At 34.2% G+C, this 22,057-nt stretch overlaps 1 protein-coding gene and 1 long non-coding RNA gene across 32 annotated transcripts in view; one reads left to right on the plus strand and one right to left on the minus strand.

Moving 5' to 3' along the window:
- LOC110598365 (uncharacterized) overlaps window positions 1-22,057 on the plus strand; it is a 74,243-nt gene that overhangs the window by 21,499 nt on the left and 30,687 nt on the right. For 13 of the 26 annotated variants that reach the window (XR_013437636.1, XR_013437637.1, XR_005733573.2 and 10 more), the window contains 2 exons: window positions 4,954-5,048; window positions 5,558-8,073. This is a non-coding gene — a long non-coding RNA (uncharacterized LOC110598365). Of the gene's footprint in view, window positions 1-4,953; window positions 5,049-5,557; window positions 8,074-18,957; window positions 19,040-22,057 lie in introns of those variants that run through there. The other 13 variants (XR_013437641.1, XR_013437645.1, XR_013437640.1 and 10 more) reach the window with 3 other exon arrangements.
- The window catches only part of Qser1 (glutamine and serine rich 1), a 76,294-nt gene continuing 61,789 nt past the window's right edge, over window positions 7,553-22,057 (minus strand). For 5 of the 6 annotated variants that reach the window (XM_078046268.1, XM_078046270.1, XM_078046272.1 and 2 more), the window contains 5 exons: window positions 18,748-18,885; window positions 16,416-16,513; window positions 14,740-14,892; window positions 13,443-13,538; window positions 7,553-11,291 (listed from right to left, as the gene is read on the minus strand). In XM_078046268.1, the coding sequence (XP_077902394.1) occupies window positions 11,151-11,291; window positions 13,443-13,538; window positions 14,740-14,892; window positions 16,416-16,513; window positions 18,748-18,885 (626 nt within the window). In that variant the 3' untranslated portion in view covers window positions 7,553-11,150. The remainder of the gene's footprint in view (window positions 11,292-13,442; window positions 13,539-14,739; window positions 14,893-16,415; window positions 16,514-18,747; window positions 18,886-22,057) is intronic. The other variant, XM_078046269.1, reaches the window with a different exon arrangement.

Genomic DNA, 22,057 nt, shown 5'->3' on the forward strand with positions numbered 1-22,057 from the left:
GCCTACACAACTTAAAAGAGACCTTGTCTCAAAAGAAAACAAAAAGGGCTTGGGAGGTAGTTCAGTAGTTAAGTTCCTCTGGGCTCAATCCTAGGTACCCAAACAAACAACAAAAACCAAACAACAGGGGCTGGGGATGTGGCTCAAGCGGTAGCGCGCTCGCCTGGCATGCGTGCGGCCCGGGTTCGATCCTCAGCACCACATACAAACAAAGATGTTGTGTCCGCCGAAAACTAAAAAATAAATATTAAAAAAAAAAACAAAAAAAAAAAAACCCAAACAACAATGAAAACAAAACAACAACAAAAAAACCCAATTAAGTTAGTTGATAGTACTGTCATTTATATCCTTATTGATATTCTGCCTCCTTGTTCTATCAATTATTAAAGATAGGTGTTGAAGTAATCATCTATAATTGTGGGTCTATTTTCTCCTTTCAGTTATATCACTTTTTGCTTCATATATCTCAGAGCTGTTATTAGGTACAAAATCATTAGGATTGTTATGTTCTTTTTTTTTCTGGTACCAGGGATTGAACCTAGGGTACTTAACCACTGAGCCACATCCCTGGCTCCTCCCCACTGCCTTTAAAAAAATTATTTTGAAATAGGGTCTAAGTTGCTGAGGCTGGCATTAAACTTGCAATCCTCCTGCCTCAGCCTCAGGAGTCACTGGGATTATATATACATACCAATATGCCAGGCAATATTGGTATGTACTCTTGATGAATGACCCCACTATCATTATGAATTGACTCTCTTTAATACTGGTGGTAGTTTCTGCCTTGTAATCTACTTTGCTAGAGTAGCACTCCTGCCCTATCTGCCATTTCATTTTCCAAAAATTTGTTATCTATATATACAGTGTGAAAATAGAAAATTCCAGAAACAAACAATCCCTAAGTTTCAAATTGCAGTGTTTTGAGTAGCATGATAAAATCTTGTGCACACTCTGTCCTGCCCAGGATATGACTCAACCTCTCATCCAGTGTACCCTTACTGCATGATATTAGTCATGTGGTAGTTATCTGGACCAGCTGTTGTGATATTATAGATCTTGTGTCCAGATAACCCTTATTTTACTTAGTAATTGCCCCAAAGCACCATTATGATGTCTATAGGGTTTAGTACTAGCCATAATTTTAGGCATCTATTGGAGGTCTTGAGAATGTACACATCCCCTATGGAAAAGTGGGGTCTACTGAAATATAGCCCATCCAGTTTTCTTTTGGTTACTAAGTAAATTGTATAATATTTTCCTAGGGCTGCCATAACATATTATCACAAACTGTTTTTTTGTTTTGTTTTTCTTGGTACTGGAGATTGTGCCTAGGGACACTTTACCACTGGATCACATCCCCAGCTCTTTTTAAATTTTGTAACAGGGTCTTGGTAAATTGCTTAGGGCCTGGCTAAATTGCTGAGGCCGGCCTCAAATTTATTATCCTTCTGCCTCACCCTTCAAAGTCACTGGGATTACAGGCATGAGCTATTGCACCCACTAAATTATCACAAAGGATGACTTAACAGAAAATGTTTCTCTCACAGGAGCAGAAGTCCAAAATCAAGGTGCAGGGGCCACATTCCCTCCAAGAGGAGTTCCAGGTGTTTCTTGGGTCTATGTAACTCCATGTGCCTGCATCTTTATATCACCTCTATGTCTTTTTCTCTTCCATCTTTTATTGCGGCACTTGTTTTAGAGCTAGGACCAACCTGGATAATTCAAGATGATACAAAGATTCTTAAGTTCATTATATCTCCAGTCTATTTCCAACTAGGGTTACATTCACAGAGATGCCAGAAAGCCTGCTCTGTTATGTGAGGACAGTGAAAAGGCAGCTGTTTGCAAGCTAGAACCCTCTGGGACTTTTATCCTTTAGAACTGTGAGAAAATAAATGTATTGTCCAAGCCACCTCATCTATGCTGTTTTGTTATAGCAGCTTGAGCAAACTCAGCTTGAGCTGTAGGATAGTGATGATGTTTCATATTTCTCACTTGGAAGGCAGAGTACATTACTAGTATGAACATACCTAAAAGAAGGTAAGTTTTTGCAATGCTTTTGAATGATGCTTTAAAAAATACTCTTGATGGTGAATTGTTTGTAAGCTCCTGTGATAACGTTAATACATTCACATTATTGTCACCAGAGGTTCGAACAGTTTCCAGAGGGAACCTCAACTCAGGACAAGTGGAGTTCTTGGCATACATGCCAGAAAAGAATTTTAGCATGTGCCAGAGACACAGATGAAAATTTACTTAGGAAAGCAGAGACACACACATTCAAGGAAGAATGTGAGCTATCTCAAAGGAAGAAGCTTTTGGGGTAGAGCAAGGAATACACATTCAAGAGAGAGTGCAGGCCAGCAATCTTTTGGTGTGAGTTGTTATGTATAAAGGGACCATTGCTAGGGGCTGGCCAGTCTAGAGGTGGAGTCAGGGCAATTACACAATTTTGGGCCGGTTTTCCCTGTGCTTGCACATTGCCCTCGCATTAGTTTTTGCAGGCAAGGGCATGGGTCAGAGGTACAGGCCAAGGAATGGGCTGCATGCTGAGGGGTTGGAGGGGCATTTTCTGTATTTCAATGATTTCTGACTTCCCTGTGTCCCAAAGGCTGAAAGGCTTTTCACTTTTGAGACTCACCAGTTGTTTAAAAATCCTAAATTCTTGATTTCACTTAAGTCACATAGTAATAAACTCAGTGGAATGCCAGGAACCATCCGTGAACTGTGTGTGAACTAAAATCAGAATGAAAGCCTTTGGGTAGGAAAGTCTGATATCTGGGAACTCACAGCGGCACTTCTGCAGATGAAATTCCCAATACATGTGAATTCCTATCTAGCTCTGCCACAAGTTCTGCACAGTACTGGAGATGGGGTGGGTGACCTGCTGGAGCCACATAGCCTCTCAGATATGGGTGTGGCTTGCCAAGATGCCAATCAACCTGTTGCCTGCCGTACACCAAGAAGCAAGACTCCACCCACTGAAACCTTATCTCTGCCTTTGATGTACTCTCCTTAAATAAAGAACCAGAGCCATTTTTCATTCATTCAGTTCCAGATCCTATGTGTACTGGATCTATACCAGGCCTTCCTTAAAACCTACTTTCTGGCTCTGTCTCTTCTTTTTTTTTTGTTAGTGGGGGGGGGGGAGAGAGAGAGAGAGAGAGAGAGAGAGAGAGAGAGAGAGAGAGAGAGAATTTTTAATATTTATTTTTTAGTTCTCAGCAGACACAACATCTTTGTTAGTATGTGGTGCTGAGGATTAACCCAGGCCGCACGCATGCCAGGCGAGCGCGCTACCGCTTGAGCCACATCCCCAGCCCCTCTCTCTTAATTCTTTACTAATTATTTCTCTTAATTCTTTACTATTTATTTACTAATTATTTCATTTTCTCAGATGGCTCATCACCTCCTGAGCAGAAAACTACCCTGGCAGGGTGCTGGTTCCCCCACATAGTGGAGGATTGGCATTAAAAAGACCTTCTACTGAGGCTGGGGTTGTAGCTCAGTGATAGAGCGCTTGCCTAGCATGTATGAGGCACTGGGTTCAATTCTCAGCATCACATATAAATAAATAAATAAATAAATAAATAAATAAATAAATAAATAAATAAATGGTCCATTGACAACTAAAAGATTTTTTTTAAAAAAAGACCTTCTACTGATTAGCCCACAAAGTTTTTAAGTCATTCATAAAGTCTATGGAAGAACACCAACTTGAAGAATTCACTCTAAAGCCAGGTTCTTTGCTTGCTAGAGTTTTGCTAGTCTTGTTTCACTGCTCAAAGTTACCTGTTCTCTAATGATAGCCCATTCATTTCCATGGATTAAATGGAAAATAAATATAAGAATCAAGAAAACTGATTCTGGCCTATTGGAAAATAAGCACAGGGAGAACTAAGAGGGTAGCATGAAAAGGACAGGTACTCTAAGGAGACATTTTTCTCTTAAAGATAGAAAAGGAAGGAAGAAGGGATTGTGACAACAGGGTATCTTGAACTAGTATAAGAAGCCAATGTGAAAATACTAAACTGACTTCAAACTCTTTTGTATATTCATCTATTTGTATATCATCTATTCAATACATACCTATCAAGTTCCTATTGCATAAAATTCTTTGTGCTCTTGGAGATATAAGGATGAAGGTTATGTGGATATAGACTCTAAGCACTTCATAATTCCTAGTGAATTCACCTAGTGACATTTCTAATTAATATTTCATTAATATCACAATAGGAACTAAGTGGTATTAAGGGGTATGTGTGTGTGTGTGTAAAATAGAAGCCTAGTGATTTTGAAGTTAGTCTTGCAAAATAGTAAAAAAATGTAGCAATACTTTTCCATTTTTTAATTGGTGCATCATAGTCATACATAATTATGGGATTTGTTGTTACACATTCCTACATGCACACAATATAATTTGTCAATATCAATCTCCAGCACTTCCCCCCTCACCTTCACCCCACCCCACCTTCCACCTCTTGGTCCCTTCCCTCTACTGATCTCCCTTTGATTTCCATGAAATCTGCCCCTACCTTTCTTTTCACTTTTTCCTCTCTAGCTTCCACATAGGACATAAAACATATGCCCCTTGACCTTCTGAATTTGTTTTGGGGTACTGGAGACTGACTCCAGGAGTGCTTAACCCCTGAGCTACCTCCCATCTCTTTTTGAGACTGGATCTTGCTAAATTGCTCAGGGCCTAGCTAAATTGCTGACGACGATGTTGAACTTAAATCCTCCTGAGTCCCTGATATGCCACCACACCTGGCAACCTTCTAAGTTTGACTTATTTTGCCTAACATAACAAAGACCTTTCCATTCTTAAGATTTTGCTATGCTGCTCTGAGTGCTGCTGAATGGTAGCTCTTTATATTTCTCCAAACATTCCAGTGTATCTACAGTCAAAGAATATTAAGTTTAAAAAGGACTTGTTTCTTACCTCACTTGCAGGATGAGGAAATGACTCCAGACTAGGCTTCATGCCCTGCCTGATGGAGCTCCAGCGGTGGCAGAACTGAAGTAGGAACTGTTCTCCTGAAAACTAGGTAGGTAGCCCACCCCTTCCATCGTCCACTTGTGTCAAATCTTCTAACATCAAGGGCCTGCCAAGTGGATAGTGCTTTCAGGAAGTCTTCCCTGACCCTCCCCAAGTAAATATAACTCTCCCGCCAGAGTGTTTTGCTCGTAAGTGCATGTTATATATACTAAAGTTTTCATCAGACTTTCTTCTCTAATTATTCTGCCTGGAAAATCTCAAGCACAAAAGAGGAATACATGTGTACTCCCTGGGCTCTCTTTGGATCTGAGGATCAAAGGTGAAAAATGATGGTCACTGTATTGTTTTTCATAAAATACCATTTTTTAATATTACACAAACTCTTGGTATAGTCATTTTTTCTGATGTAGCACTTACTATTGCTTAGTAATATTATTTATGCCTTACCTGTAAAATCCAACAGATACTTTCTTGTTTTTACCTACTTTAAATCCCTGTGATTTTTCTTTCATATCTAAGTATTCATCAACTATTTAATAAGAATATACCATGTTTCAGATAGTGTACTAACTAGATGCTGGGAATGCAATGGTGAGCAAAACATGTGGAGATGACAAGAACCAGCAGAAGAGAAAACACCAATCACAACAAAGTATGATAAATACTACACTGAAGGAATCAAGAGTGCATCAACTGTTTCAGAGGATTAAAACCTAACTGGGTTCTGCAGAAGTGATGTTAAAATGAAGTATGGAGAATAAAGAGTTCACTAAAGGAAGAATAGTTTCAAAGAGGGAACAAAAAGAACTGAAGCCAGGTGTGGTGGCACATATCTGTAATCTCAGCTGCTGGGGAGGCTGAAGCAGGAGGATCACAAGTTCAAAGCCAGCCTCAGCATTGGCAAGGTGATAAGCAACTCAGTCAGACTCTGTCTCTAAATAAAATACAAAAAATAGGGCCGGAGATGTGGCTCAGTGGTTGAGTGCACCTGAGTTCAGTCCCTAGTACCAAATCAAACCAAACAAAACCCCCAAACAAACAAACAAAAACTGAGGGCACAGAAAAAAATCATATATTTGAGGAATGAAGGATGGTCCTCAAGACTGAGCCACAATGAAGTTGGGCAGGAGTAAGGAGGGACCATTTAATACAGGAATTTGGGGATGAGGATAAAAAATGTCAGGTTTAAAGGAATGAAAAACCATGAAAAGATTGTGAAAAGGGGGAGGACAGTGGAAAGATAAATAATTTTTGTTGTTGCCCTATTCTTATACTTTAAGGAGTCAAAGGAAAATCTATATTTAGTTTGGGTAAAAACAATAAATTTGCTAAGTAAATTATATGTAAAATACAAGTTATTTCTGCAAAGCAGTTTCTTGACTCCTGATTAATATTACAAAACAGATAAGACATTTAACAATAGACAAATAGGTAATTGTATCCTCCTTTAATTTGAAACCAGTCAGCTCTAAATTATTCATCCTAGCTCAAGAACAGATATATGCATAACTTAAAATGATCAATAACCAAGATCATTTTGATTTTACTTTGGAATATGCTTTTTAATTTTCAACTAAACATAAGTATCTCTGAAATGTTAGACTTTATTTAAAACTCTAACAGAGAAAAGGGGCAATCCACTGTGCAAAGTCTTATGATGCATCCTCTACTAGGAACTGAAAGTATGTTTCAGGCCAATATCAGATTTAATGGAGTAGCTTTTTTTCTTTACACTTTTCCACACTGACTGTTTAAAATACCAAGTAGTAGTAGCTTTATTATTTTTCTAGTAATAAAATATTTATATTTGAAAAACCAAAAAGTAAAAGTATCCTCTTTTACATTTTTCTGGAGAAGGATCAGATTAAATAATTGAGTTTAGAGAGCTTCTCTGATACAAAGCACATTTAAAAAAAATACTAGTAGAAAAAGCCTGACAGGAACAAATCGTTAACAAAGCATAATACTATAAGAGCTATCCTCTAGGTTTGTAACTTGGATAATGACTATTTTGGCAAATATATGAAAATACTAAAATAAACAGCAGTTTTAGCAACCAACGGTGAACAAAACAATTTTTAAATATTGGCATAGATACTGATTAAAGATTTATATTTCCTGTGTAAAATAATGTTTTTACAACCAAAACTAGTTACAAGATAGTCAATGTACTGAGAATTACTTCACTTGCAATACTGAATACTTTTTAATATTAGATGAAAGTTAAGACAGAATCTTATTTAGAAATCAATGGACAGGGAAAACTGTCTTACTTAGGCAATAGTTTAAAAAATAACAAGAATATTTTGGTATTATCAATTATTTCTAGCTACTAATAAGATTAGAAAGATCTAACTTCAAAGCTGTAAAATTTACTTGACTTAACTATTATCTGAGAAAGTAATGGGTGGGCCCTATACCATTTGTGTAATAACTGTTTAGTAATGTTGGTATATGTTCTATGAAGGATCTGAACTTGGTGCTTTTGTCTACTTAGTAGCTCAGATGTTAATTCTTAAAAAACAAACAAAACAAAAAACCCAAACATTCTGATTTTGTTGTTTAAAAAAATGTTTTCATTTTAATGGTCTGAGTTAGTAACAAACAAATATACAAAACTGTCTTTCACATTTCCATACATTGTACTATGGACCGAATGAAAACTCTGGACTACAAATGCAGGTTTCTTTGTATCCTTTTTTGTTGGTGTTGCTATGCTGAGGATTGAACCCAAGGTCTTACACATACTAGGCAAGTGCTTTGCCACTGAGTTATATCCTCAGCCTCCTTGTGTCCTTGACTTCAATTATTGTCACTTATAAATAAAAGCAATTTGCAAAAACATGCATTTGTGAACAGATGCCAGATGTTGTGCATGTAAATTAATGCACAGCCAATAGTGTACATTGTTTGTTTATACAGTTGTGTGTCAAGTATAACTGCATAACTGACATAGAACCAGTTATCCTGGAATATTCCACTCTATTTGAAAAGCATTTTTGTGAAACAGATGGAAATACAGTTTAAAACAAAAGTTGTATTCTACAAATACAATAAAATTCACAATCTAAGCATCTGAAGCAGTTTTTAGGAAGGTTATTTCAATATCCCTGCTCCTGTATTGGATTTACGGGTATATCTTCAAAATTATGGGTTGGAATACAGCTGCTTTAAAGAAAATAAATATGCATATTAAGAGAAAAATTATGGTTTAAAAATATGAATTTTCAAAAATAGTCCCAATGCATGAATCCACCTATATATTTTCAAGTTTTAGAAATTTAAAGAACTTCAGAATTTTGAAAGCAATCTGAAAAACTTCTAAACCTTTTTAAAATATTATTTTTTCCATCTTACTAATGTTTCCTATTTGGTAACAACAGAAAAATGGACAGCTTCTAGTTAAACTTACTGTGATAATTCATAATTATAAATTTATGACTTCATTAGAAGGTCAAGTAATTGGAAATTGGGTTATAATGAAAATGATAAGGAAGGAGGCCCCCTTCTCCAACCACTCATCTGAACTAGTAATAAGCACCAACACACTGAATTTTTTTACATTAAATTATTTCCAGAAATCTATAGGTAGGAAAATCCAATATTTCTTAAAAATATTTTCCTGGGTTGTGGTAGCATGTGCTTTACCTCTTTAAATCTATCTACAACCTAAGTTATTTCTATATTATAAATTTTAACTCCCTGGCAAGGAATGTAAATGCTAACAGGCTAGATATTTATTTAACTTAATACAAACAGAGGACTTGGGCATGATTCTCAGAGTAAAGTCCCCCTTTTCCCTAAGGCCTGAGGTTGATGTTTTTGCCTATGCTATATGGAACAAATGAGAGAAGATGATGCATCTAAACTACTAGGGTTTCTTTGAGGCAGTATCATAGGACTTGGCCTCCCATATTAAGAAAACACTTGTTTTACTAACTAACTCATATGAATACTGCTGTAAACACTGTAAGGACAACTGCAGTTCAAAAGGAAATGGGCTATGTTCTATGGCAAATGAGATTAACTTTAAAGAAATATCTTCGTTTTCCATGGGGCTTACCCATGAGGAAAATGTGGCTATAATTTCAAATATCTACTTCAATGATTACCTAAACGCAAAGTGTCTTTTAATAATATTTAAACTATAAATGATTGAGGAAAGTAAGCCAGGGGAGAATTGTAAAGATGTATACTTATAACACTACATCAGGAGATGTAGTTCTCTGTACTTTGAAAATGAAAGAAACCAATTCTGCCCAGAGTCAATACTACAAGAAAGAAATATGGCTTCTTCCTACTTTTCTCTACATGCAAAATTAATTTTATGATTTTCCCACTGCTGATATTCTCCATCTCTCTCATGAGTTAGGCAAATTAATCTAATAGATTACTTTTGTTTTCACAATGTTTTAAAAAACCTTTCAGAAATGGAATATTTAACACTTGAGGAAAATTTCTATTATTGAATACCTTATCTAATGGCAGGTACAAGTATTAAGGATTATTGCTTTTAATAAGATAACCAATAGAAATAAATTTAAGCTAAACTCACATACTTATTTTTAACCCAATGCTATCATGTTTTATTCACAAACCAAGTGACATTTGCCTTCAATTCTTTGCCAGTTTACTAAAGTTTTAAATATAAGAAGTTGGTCTGTTAACTTGATATCAAGACAACAGAAATATCCACATAATCATGACTTATTTGGGCATTGAGCAGGAACACTGCTTTCTTGATAGGACTTAAGGCACTAAATGGTGGTAAAATAAACAAAAGTATGAAGATTAACAACTTCTTAAGAATCCTAAAAAAGGAGATAGTTTAGAATCACACTAGTAAATCTTTTCCACAAACAAATAAGGCATCCTGTTGGCAAACACAAATAAAACACAAGGTCATATTGAACCTAATACATTCACTGTCTTAGCTAAACTACTTGAACCTCTAGCTACCAAACTTAAGAAAGCTACAATAGTGTGTATAAAGGTTGAAAAGGCACCACAAAGAGAACTCTATCACTTCCAGTTCTAAGAGTTAAGGAAGCTGTGCGTAACACTGCAATGTCATCTGATTATCCATTTATTCTTTCCAATGTATCATGTAGTTATATTTTTACTTCAACAAATCAGTGAATGAAATACTAGTTTAATAATAAATTTATTTAATGAAATAGGAAATTGCTGCAGTGTCTAACACAGCCCCATTTATAAAGCTAAATGAATTCTAGCATTGAATGCATATTCTGGATAACACTGGAGCAAATCTGTATGAACAAAAATGATTACCTCAACATGAAATTCACAACAGAAATTCAACATATAACTAAATAGGATTTACTGAAAGCCATGAAGTATAGCACAGATACAGAGAACATAATTATAACCACAGCATTTTCCTTGTGAAAAATACAGCTATTAGTAAAATAAAATGTACAATTGAAAATTTTTCAGAGGAAAAAACACAGTATAAACAAAAATACTTTTCTTTGAGATAGGGAAAATAGTCTGTTACTGTTTTTTTTCATTACAATATAATTTGACACAAAAAGCAGTCATAGAATTGCACCAATTCCACATCCAGTTTCCTGAACATGTTAAAAGGAGTCCATAAAGCAGAATGCAGTTTCTGAATTTTATATTTTAAATCGATGATATTCCCATATAGGATGTTACATCACACCAGATCTGTTTACATAATGTACAATACTTTCAGTTTTGTGGCCAGACATGAATACAAATGCATGCTTTTTTGCCACCTCTCTTTCATTCTGGCATGTAGTGTAGCCAGAGTCAGAAATAATGAAGTTACTTAAGTGTTCTTTCTCTAATAATAAAGAAAAATTATATTTAGTGCATGCTTCATCATTTGTCAAAAAAAATTTCTGAAAATAAAATTCAGTTACTCAATGGTTTACAAAATAGAAAAATCATTCATTAGGATAAAAATGTGGTAGGATTAAGGTCCATTTCTAAGGACTGACTTCATTGACAGCACCACTATCCTTCTGCAGAGGTTCTGGTGAAAGTTTGGTGATGAAAGTAGCACACCTGCAGGAGGCCTCTGCTTGACAATTGATTATCTGTGACCACTCCTCCTCTGCTATTTCATTAGTGCTATAAAAAAGATGGGATTTTTGTGGAAATGTTAGGAACACTTCTGCTGTACATGATTTAGAAGTTCTCCAAATTTTTCAAACAGATCCTCTACCCATTTTACATTTTTCATACAAAGTTGAACAATTTCCTCTTGTCCTAAATCTTCATTTTTTTTCTGCACAGAGGAAATCTAAAATAAAACAAAAGTGTCACATTAATCTCCAGGATACACAAAGAACTCACAAAACTTAAAAATAAAAAAATAAAAAAATAAAAGGAAAGAAAAACCCAATAAATAAATAGGCAAAGGAATTGAACAGGCAGGTACTTCATAGATGAAGAAATATGAATGGTCAACAAATATATGAAAAAATGTTCAATACCTCTAGAAATTAGAGAAATGCAAATTAAAATCACACTGAGATTGTATCTCACTATAGTCAGAATGACAGTTATCAAGAATATAAAGCCAGGCATGGTGGCACACTATAATCCCAGAGGCTTGGGAGGCTGAGACAAGAGAATTGTGAGTTCAATGCCAGTCTCAGCAACAGGGAGGTGCTAAGCAACTCAGTGAGACCCTGTATCTAAATAAAATACAAAATAGGGCTGGAGGATGTGGCTCAGTGGTTGAGTGACCCTAAGTTCAATCCCTGGTACCTCCCCCCCAAAAAAAGAATATAAGTAACAATAAATGTTGGAGAGGATTGGGGAAAAGGTACATTCAAACATTGCTGGTGGGACTGCAAATTGGTGCAACCACTCTGGAAAGCAGTGTGGAGATTCCTCAGAAAACTTGCAATGGAACCACCACTAGGCTCAGTTATCCCACTCCTCAGCATATACCCAAAGGACTTAAAAATCAGCATACTATAGTGATGCAGCCATAACAATGTTCATAGCAGCTCAATTCATTTTTTTTAATTTAGACAATATATTTTTAAGTTGTTGATGTACCTTTATTTCATTTATTTGTATGTGGTGCCGAGAATTTAACCCAGTGCCTCATCAATGCCAGGCAAGCGCACTACCATTGAGCCATAACCCCAGCCCCAGCAGCTCAATTCATAACAGCCAAACTATGTAGCCAACCTAGGTGCTCTTCAACAGATTAATGGATAAAGAAAATGTGGTACATATACATAATGGAATGTTTACTCAGGTGTACAGAAGTTATGGCATTTGCTGGTAAATGGATGGAACTTCAGAATATCATGCGGAGTGTTAAATAAGCCAATCCCAAAAAAACCAAAGGCCAAATGTTTTCTCTGATATGTGGATGCCAACACACAATAAGGGCAGAGGGGGAGGGAAGAACAGTTCATTGGATTAGACAAAGGGGAATGAAGGTAGCAGGATGGGATTAGGAAAGATAATAGAATTAATTGGACATAACTTTCCTATGTTCATATATGAATACAGGTGAAACTTCACATCATATACAACTGCAAAAACGGGATCCTATAGACTAAGTTATATTCTATGTATGTATAGTATGTCAAAATACACTCTACTGTCTTGTATATCTAAAAAGAACAAATGAAAAAGTACCACATTAACTTTTACTTCACTTTATACTCAACCCCCTCACAAGGCCATATGCTTTCTATATCTTCAATGAAAAGATGAATTTATTAATTCATCAACATGTACTAATTTTTTTCTTATTCCCAACCATGGAGAATGTTTATTTCAGATAAATTTAAGTGAAGTCTAATCCTATTATCATTGGCTCCATGGGAGCAGAAAGGAAGGCTAGAAAAACTGCTTCAGACTTTTTGATTCCTTCCAATTGTGTTAAAAACCAAATGACAAATATTGAATTTAATTCTGTACTTCAGATCACTGTGAAAATAGTCAACATATTTTGCGTCACCACCTTTGCTAGACTATACTAGACTACTAAACATCAGATGTAGTTTTGCGACAACTTAACATTTTACAATTAAAAAGCTGATATCAAGCAGGATAAGGCCATTAGTGATAAGGCAGTGAGATGGCAGAGCAGTGACTAAACTGATTTAAAACAGGATCATTCTATGAGAGAACAAAATGCAATAAAACACTACTTATTATGGCAAGGCAAAGCAAGCACTAGCAGCTTAAAAACCTTACCAGTTGCATACTCAAGAGGTGGTAAAGCTGATGAGTCAGTACAAAACACAGCAGGGAAACTCAAACCAACATATCTAGTTGTCACAGAAGTATATAGGAAATTATATATATATTCACACACACATTTTAAAAATTCTTTCTAAAGCATTCACAAATACTATAGGTAGAGTCTCCTTAAGTTCAGAAAAGCACACATTTCTTTTTTGAATAAATGAAAAGACATTACCTCCTCCTTACATATCAGATAAACATGATATTTATAATGATGGAGTGAATGATATAAAGAATACAACTGTATTTTCTCTGGATCAACAGCAAACTCCTATAAAAAGAAAAAAGTTTATAGATATATTTTCTGTAACATCTGAGATAAGAATACTTTTGGGAAAATACTGGCTCAAAAGTCTCATGGTAATTCTAAAAATGATTTATGTGGCTAGGCATTTTATGGTACAGAGGCACATTAAAAATAAGTTATTTTTAAGTCTTCATTTGAAAAATTAACAAAATAGAAAAAATTTTTAACACTATAGAAAATTTTAATTAAAAACATGACTTATTTCTACCTCCCCACCCTTTCAAATATAAATTATATGAAGCCAGGAATTTTTTAACTAGTTTTCACAGTTGTATTCCTATTACTTAGAATTTTATTTGGCACACTAAAAGCCTATAAAGAATTTTTTGAGAGAATTAATAAATCTGTCTCTTCTTCAAAAGTAAATATTACATTGTCTACATGATCCTTTATCTAACTTACTAGCAGCTGATAAACTGGATTGCTCTTACAATTGTGAAATGAGCCAAAGGCATTTGTGAATATTATTTCTATAGAATACTTTTTTTTTTTTTTGTGGTGCTGGGGATCAAACCTAGGGCCTTGTGCATGCAGGGCAAGCACTCTACCAACTGAGCTATATCCCCAGCCCTAGAATACATTTTTTGATGGAGCTGTTATTATGTAAAACTGTTTTCTCAAAAGGTTATAAGAATTTATACTGTGTTTAAAGATGAACAAATTCCAATTTTAATGACTCTGCAGACATGAAATCAATATTGCATCTTATGAAGTATGGGCATCCTCATTTATCTGTACACATGTGTATTCAATGCCAAAATTATAAAAAGGTAATACATACATTAATTAGCTTGTTAGCCATTCCAAAAGTATAATATTTTAAAATATGTTGTACATGATAAATATATACATAATTTTAATTTTTCAATTAATAACAATCATATACAAATGTATAAGCATAAGCACAGGATTATTCTTTCCTTATTAGTCTATTTTAAAACTCTGTGAGCACTTACTATATGCTAAATACTGTGCCAGGTACTGGAGAAAAACAATAAACAATACTAAGTCCCTGTTCCTCAGGTTAGAGTTGTTTATTCCTACCCAAAAAATATTTATACTTAATGACAACATAGTATAAAATACTTGCTTATTTCAATGTTTTAGGTGGGAACTGTATTATTAACTGGAAAAGGTATACTTTCATTAATCAGTATATCCTTACCTGTGCAGATTTAGAGGTTGTTTTAGAAGTCCTTAGAGTTTTCTTATTATAAGCTTTGCCATTCATTTTGATTTTAGAAATAGCAGATCCTCCACTTTTTGTTTTAGAGTCTCGAGTAATTATTGTTAGTTCAGGAAAACTTTCCAAAGCATTCTTTAAAACAATGAAGCATAATAACTGACATCAGAAGAAAACCAACCTGAACTATTTTCAATATTCAAAATTCTCTCTCTCTCTCTCTCTCAAACACACACACACACATACGTGGTAGGGGGTATAGACAAGGCTACAAATTCTTTGCACCTCCTCCCATCAGATGTGGAATCTATTTTCCCATCCCTTGACTCTCTGGGCCAACTGTATGGCCTGCTTTTTAAAGCAAAAGCAAAAGCACACTACACCGTAGGGACTCTTGAACAAGACAGAATTCTTCCTATTTATGCCTCACTGGCTTCAAGGCAGGAGAAAGAGGGACATATATAAGTTACTTCAAAGCTCTTCTACTTTAAGAATTTTTAATACCCTGAAATAAAGCCAAGCCCTGCTATAAAGCAGTCATCTGATCCCGGATGAAGATGAGGACAAAAGACAACAAAAAGCTTATAATCCTTCTCTGGCTTTGACACTTCTCATGCTTCTTTTAAATGCACAAAAAGCACTGCTAAGATAAGATCTTAAAACAGAGCTTGATGAATTTTCTGTACATAAAAACAGCTTATGGTAGCTAACACTGATAATATGGTGGCCATGTGGCAGAACCAAGTCCACTGCCATATTTATGCCCTTACCTACTTGGCAAATCATCCCGACATAAAAAGCTACAAACAATAACTGAATGATACGTGTAGCTAAATTTAACTAGTTTCATTACAGTTTTATAAATTAGACTGTGCTACCAGGAACATTTATTGTTTTGACACTAAAAGGATTAAAGTACTGCCACTATATTTACAATTCAGAATGTGGTCTTTATTTGATAATCTCAACTGTTAACTGTTAAAACGCTTGAGGCCATTCTTTGCCAAACACATATAGTTCCCTAGCACTGGCATTATGGCCTTGATAATAGTACATTTTCAAAAATGATAAATTTTCTTATGTAAATGTAGTATGGAACAAAGTGTCATTTGATACAAACAATAAAACTTTTGGCATTTCTATTAGAGTGAGCTATCACTAGTTTCTAGTATTGTTCTTTTCTTGGATTATTTGTACTTTATCAGAATTCTCATGCTTTGCATTTAAAACATGTCCAGACAGTAATTTTGCATCCAGATTACTAATTGCAATAAATGGAATATAAAGACTATAACTTGATTCTAAATTTAGAAACCATTGGCACTAGGTCAGTGGAGATGAAAGAAAATATAAAACTTTCCAGTGAGCACAAGATGCTAAAAATAAAATAAAGCATGTGGTTTTGGGAGGAAAACAGAATATCATTAACTTCAAAGGCTTCAGGACTCACTCCAAAAATCATCAAGAACATCATGAGAAATTGTGCTAATTATTTCTAAGGAAAGAACTTTTTTTTTTTTGTACTGGGGATTGAACCCCGGGAGTACACTGGGATTATAGGCATGCAGCACTGCACCTGGCCATACATTTTCCTTCCTATTGTATTTAGGGCTATGATTGTTACTGAATTTTGCTAATAAATAATCTAAAGGAAATACCTTGAATGATTGATCCAAATGAAGATTCAAAAGCAGTCTCTTTCGGTTATCATTTAGCATGCCATCTATTTTTTTCATATGAGGTAAAAGTAGCTCATCTGAAATAACATAATTTATTTTAACAGAATAAACTATCAACTTGTTAAAATTCCAACTTTTTTCTCAAAACATTTATATGTTAAAAATTTAAATTTCATTGGCTTATGTAAAATATTGCTTATGAAAATGGAAATTAAGATTTCTGAATAAAGGCTAACTTGTAAAATAAATTTATAATAGAGTGTGAAAAAAAGGCAGCATAGTATGATAATGGGATGTGTTCTGCAAAAGTACTGGGTTTTAGTTGAACTACAACTAACCCATGACAGCAATGTGATCAACTGGCAAGGTGCCCAATTTCTACAGATCTCATTTACTGTCTGAACAATAACAGTGATTACTCAGTATAAATTGGTCATCATTAGATTTATAAATCACCCAGTATGACCAAGAGACATTCCTTTTTATTAAATGCAGTGCTGGAGATTGAACCTGGGACCTTATGCATGCTAGTTAAGTGCTTTACACTGAGTTGCAACCCCAGTGCTGAGGTATTCTTAATTCACTGTCATTTGAAGCAAGGAAAAAGTAGCGTGAGAAAAATGAGCAAAACTCAGTGTCAAAAATATAAGAGTTGGGGCTGGGGATGTGGCTCAAGCGGTAGCGCACTCGCCTGGTATGTGTGGGGCCCGGGTTCGATCCTCAGCACCACATACAAACAAAGATGTTGTGTCCGCCAAGAACTAAAAAAATAAATATTAAAAATTCTCTCTCTCTCTCCTGTCTTACTCTCTCTTAAAAAAAAAAAAAATATAAGAGTCAAAGGGCTGAGGTTGTGGCTTAGCAGTAGAGCCCTTGCCTAGCACATGCGAGGTGCTGGGCTCGATCCTCAGTACCACATGAAAATAAATAAATAAAATAAAGGTATTGGGTCCAACTACAACTAAAAAAAAAAAAAAAAAAGAGTCAAAATAGCTATTTTATAAAAGGAGAAAAAGTGTGAAAAACATCCCCATTTGAAACATTTTACTTCCTTTTTTTACCTCTCTGAACTTTAAGCTTTTAAGAAAAGTACTTTCAAAATATAAATTAATTGCCCCTGGTACAGAATTAAATACTTTAGGTTATTAAACTATTTCTTAATTTACCAACATACTAATACATACTATTTTATACTATTAATTGGTTTCAATGATCTTTCTGAAAAAATATAAATACTCCTCAGAGTCTAGGTTATAAACTTCATAGCTGAATAAAATGAATGCTTACATATTTAGAATATGAATACAAGCATGGCAACTTGAGAGAGAATGGCTCCTTACAAAAAAGTCCTTGTTGAGAAATCCTTCCTAAGGTTGCTGCAACATACCTCATAGTTTAATTTTGCCTGACTAGTAATGATTAAATCTAACCAAATGCTATTTATATTTCACAAAAACAAAAAAATTTTTTTTTTCTGGTACCAGGGATTGAACTCAGAGGCACTCAACTACTGAGCCACATCCCTAGCCCTATTTTGTATTTATATTAGAGATTATGTCTCACTGAGTTGCTTAGCACCTCAATTTTTGCTTTGAACTTGAAATCCTCCTGCCTCAGCCTCTCCGGTCGCTGGGATTACAGGTGTGCGCCACCACACCCAGCTCACAGAAACAAACTTAAACGTAAATTACTTATCTTCCAGTATAACCTTTTTGATTTCTTTCCCCTTATATAAAATGGAGGAAAATCAGAAAGCATTGATAAGCAATAAGTATATAAAATCTTTTTTTTTTTTTGATAGTAGTGGTGCTGGGGATCGTACCCAGGGCTTTGTTCATGCAAAGCAAGCACTCTACCAACTGAGCTATATCCCCAGCCAAAAACCTTTTATAATAGACAAAAATGACTACTACAAGAAAATTCTTTAACTGAAGATAAAAATATACAATTTTTATGCCTTTATCATCCGGTTCATTTATCCAACTATTAGAAAACAGTATATAGAAATATGGACTTTTCATGTAACAGAGACATTAGGTAAAATACTAATGAGGATCATATACATTTTGGAAGGAATTCAAAGAAACAAATGAATAATAATTTTTCCCTGAGTAGGAAGTAATAGAAATACTTTAAAGTTTCCCTAGTATTCAGACAATGAATGAAAAGAATATGACCATTTTCTAGAGTGAAGGCATAATGAACTTAACTGACAATTTACAGATATATATTATACAAACCACACATAAACATATAACTAATAGGTAACAATTTTTAAAAAGTCCAGAAAGCACTACTTAGTAGACTGTACCATTGCTCTTCTCTAAGGCTTGCATTGTGTCAGGGTCCAGGGCAATGCTAACAAGCAATTCCATGTAACTCTTAAAAGTTTCTTTCATTGCTCTTGTGTTCAAAAAGCGAGTGACAAAAGGAGCTGGAGGATCAAATTCTGGGATGAAGAAAAGATGAAAAATTAAATTTTCCTTCCTAACAACTTTTATAATATTTTTCTCTATAACAGGAGCCTACAAGCAGATGAAAGATTCAAGATATAGTTTCTTTCAATTAAAGGCTTTCTTAGCCTCCCTTTAAAATCACCCCAGGTAAGATACTTTGAAAGTTGGTTTGCACATCACAATCACTGAAGAACTTTTACAACAGAATAAAAAAACAGACTGCTAGGTTTACTAAAAGAGAATCTTTGGTAGTGGTGTGGTAAGAGTGACAATTAAGTTTAAACATTATAATTTTAAAAAACTTCTATGTGATTCTGAGACGTAGCACCAGTTTGGCATCTGGAAATATAGGCCAGGTAAGAACCCATGTCTTTTCCCTTGGCCCATACCATAGACACCTGCTGTTCTGTCATGCCACTCTAGTCTTGATGGTTTCTCTGTTTAGTTTGGTAAGAAACCCATTTATGAGTTAATATATAGAGATTTCTCTTGCATTTCTACACTTAAATTACTTCAGAATTCTAATATTACTACAGTAATATTAAAATTAAAAAATGTAAACACAGCCCATGTATAGAGGAAATTTTACTTAAATTCAATGGCAACAACTCTATGATTTAAGAAGTTTGCTTCAATTTTGACATTTCTGTTACTATTATTAGAGCCCTTTAGCAGTCTCTGGCATCAAGGCTCTTTTCATAATATTAAGATGCTATGTATATTATTCACTATGTTGGCATTTGCAGAAGAAATATTAGGTAAAACTACAGATTCCTTACAATGAATCAAGGCAGTGTCACCAAATTATACTAGTAGTTATACACTTCATCACAACTTTGTCTCATTAGTGCCAAGCATTTGCAGGTGAAAAAAAGCTAGTTTCACTTAAGAATAATCCTCAATGAGGCAGTAAAAACTATTACCTTAAGAGCACCCATATGATCGAGTAATGAGACAAATTAACTAGTTTTTCCCAAAACATTTTTTTTTAAATTTGGAAAAATGACATACTATGTTTCTTTAGACTTGAGTATTTTCTTTAAAATTAATGAAGTGAATCTGTTGCTTCAAGGAAAACAACTGACAGTATTTGTATTTATTGTCAGTGATAAAATCTGATGTACTTTATTCTACACTGTGTTCAAGACTTTACTGATGAGATTGGTAGCAAGATTAATGCTATTTTTTGATACTATAAAATGAAATATATATCCTAAATATAATGTCTAAAATCATAATGTTTTTAGAAGAAAACACAGGATCCATGTTCATAACCTTGGATTTGGCAATGAATTCTAACTATTACAACAAAGCACAAGAAACAAACAAACAAACAAAAAACCCAATAAGACAAATTGGGGTTCATTAGAATTTAAAACAAGTGAAAAACAGCCTACTTAATGGAAGGAAATATTTCAAATCAGATAAGAGTTTAAAGTCTAGAGTATATAAAGAACTCCTACAACTTAATAACAAAATTAAAAGAAAAATCAAAACTACAATGAGATACCACACTTAAAAGAATAGCTATTTTTTTTAATCCTTTTTTTTTTTATTGGTTGTTCAAAACATTACAAAGCTCTTTGTAATGTTTTTTGTTTTTAAAGTGTTAGGATGTGGAGAATTGAAACCGTCGTGCATTCCTGCTTAGGATATAAAATGGTGCAACCGTTATGAAAAACAGTTTGGTGGTTTCTCAAAAATTTCATCAATGAATATTGACATGATACAGTAATTCTATTCCTAGGTATATACCCAAAATAATTGAAAATACGAACTCAGATACTTATATGCCAATGTTCATTATAGCAAATTATTCATAATAGTGAAAAAATGGAAACAACGTAAGTGTCCATCAAGAGATGAATGGGTAAACCAAATATGATGTAACATACAATGGAATATTATAGAGCCATAAAAAGAATTGAATATTCTAATTATTCAGCTATAAAAAGAATGAAGATCTGATATATGCTACAACACAGATAAAACTTAAAAACAGTTTTCTAAGTCAAAGATGCCAGACACACAAAGACAAATACTATGATTCCATATATATGGTCAAATTAATAGAGATAAAAAAATGTAAGTTACCATCCGCTGGAAGAAAGGGTGAATGGAGAGATATTGCTTAATGGGTACAGAGTTTCTGTTTGGCTAATAAAGTTTTGGAAATAGGTAGTGATGATGGTTGCAGAACAATGTGAATGTAATTAATAATACCAAATCGTCCACTTATAACTACAGTATCATCAAAATGACAAATTTTATGTTTATGTATTTAACTATAACTTTTTAATTTGAAAAAAATAAAATGTGTGAATTTTTGGAAGATCTATATCACTGAGATAATATTTCCACACGGTCAATTAATATGCCATGAAACCGCACATGCATGAAAAATACATTCAAAGGGCAAAACAAATCAACAGGTTTTAATGTAACAACAGAGCATGAACAGTTCAAAAAACTGTCATTTGTTGGGCTAGGGTTATAGCTCAGCGGTAGAGCGCTCACCTCGCACGTGCAAGGCCCTAGGTTCGATCCTCAGCACCACATATAAGGAAATAAAATAAAGTTATTAAAAAAAGTTAAAAAAAACTGTCATTTGTCAAGTTTTGAGTAGCAAATAAAAATATTCATAATGATCTGAAAAGGTCATTATAATACTATTCCCTTTCCCAACTATATAACTTTATGGTGCTAAGTTTTGCTCATATACATTAACCAAAATAATATATAATAACTGAAGGTAGAAGCAGATATGAAAGTAGCATTCATGTTAATAGTTTTAAAAAACAGTTGTTTAAAAAAAAGTGTTAATAAGTAGAACTCCAGTTTATTTTAAAATTTTGTTTTAATTGCTATTTAGTAAATATCAATAAATTTAACCCACATAAACCAAAGTATTTGAAATTCTCAATAATCTGAGGACTTTAATAAAGGTGCCCTGAAACAAATAATTTACAAATGAGCAGAATATAAATCTGTTATCAATATTTACCTTCTTAAAAGCAGTAAAATACTTACTTAAGAGTGACATCTAGTGGTCACTCAAGTTACCAATGGAAAAAATTTTTCTCTCATTGTCATTTGAAGAAACTGCTAATTGCAAATTCAGAACTCAAACCCCTCTATTCTTTTTAAACCCCTCCTCTTTCTTTT

This window comes from Ictidomys tridecemlineatus, chromosome 4, assembly GCF_052094955.1.
Source record: "Ictidomys tridecemlineatus isolate mIctTri1 chromosome 4, mIctTri1.hap1, whole genome shotgun sequence".
NCBI classification, from domain to species: Eukaryota; Metazoa; Chordata; class Mammalia; order Rodentia; family Sciuridae; genus Ictidomys; species Ictidomys tridecemlineatus.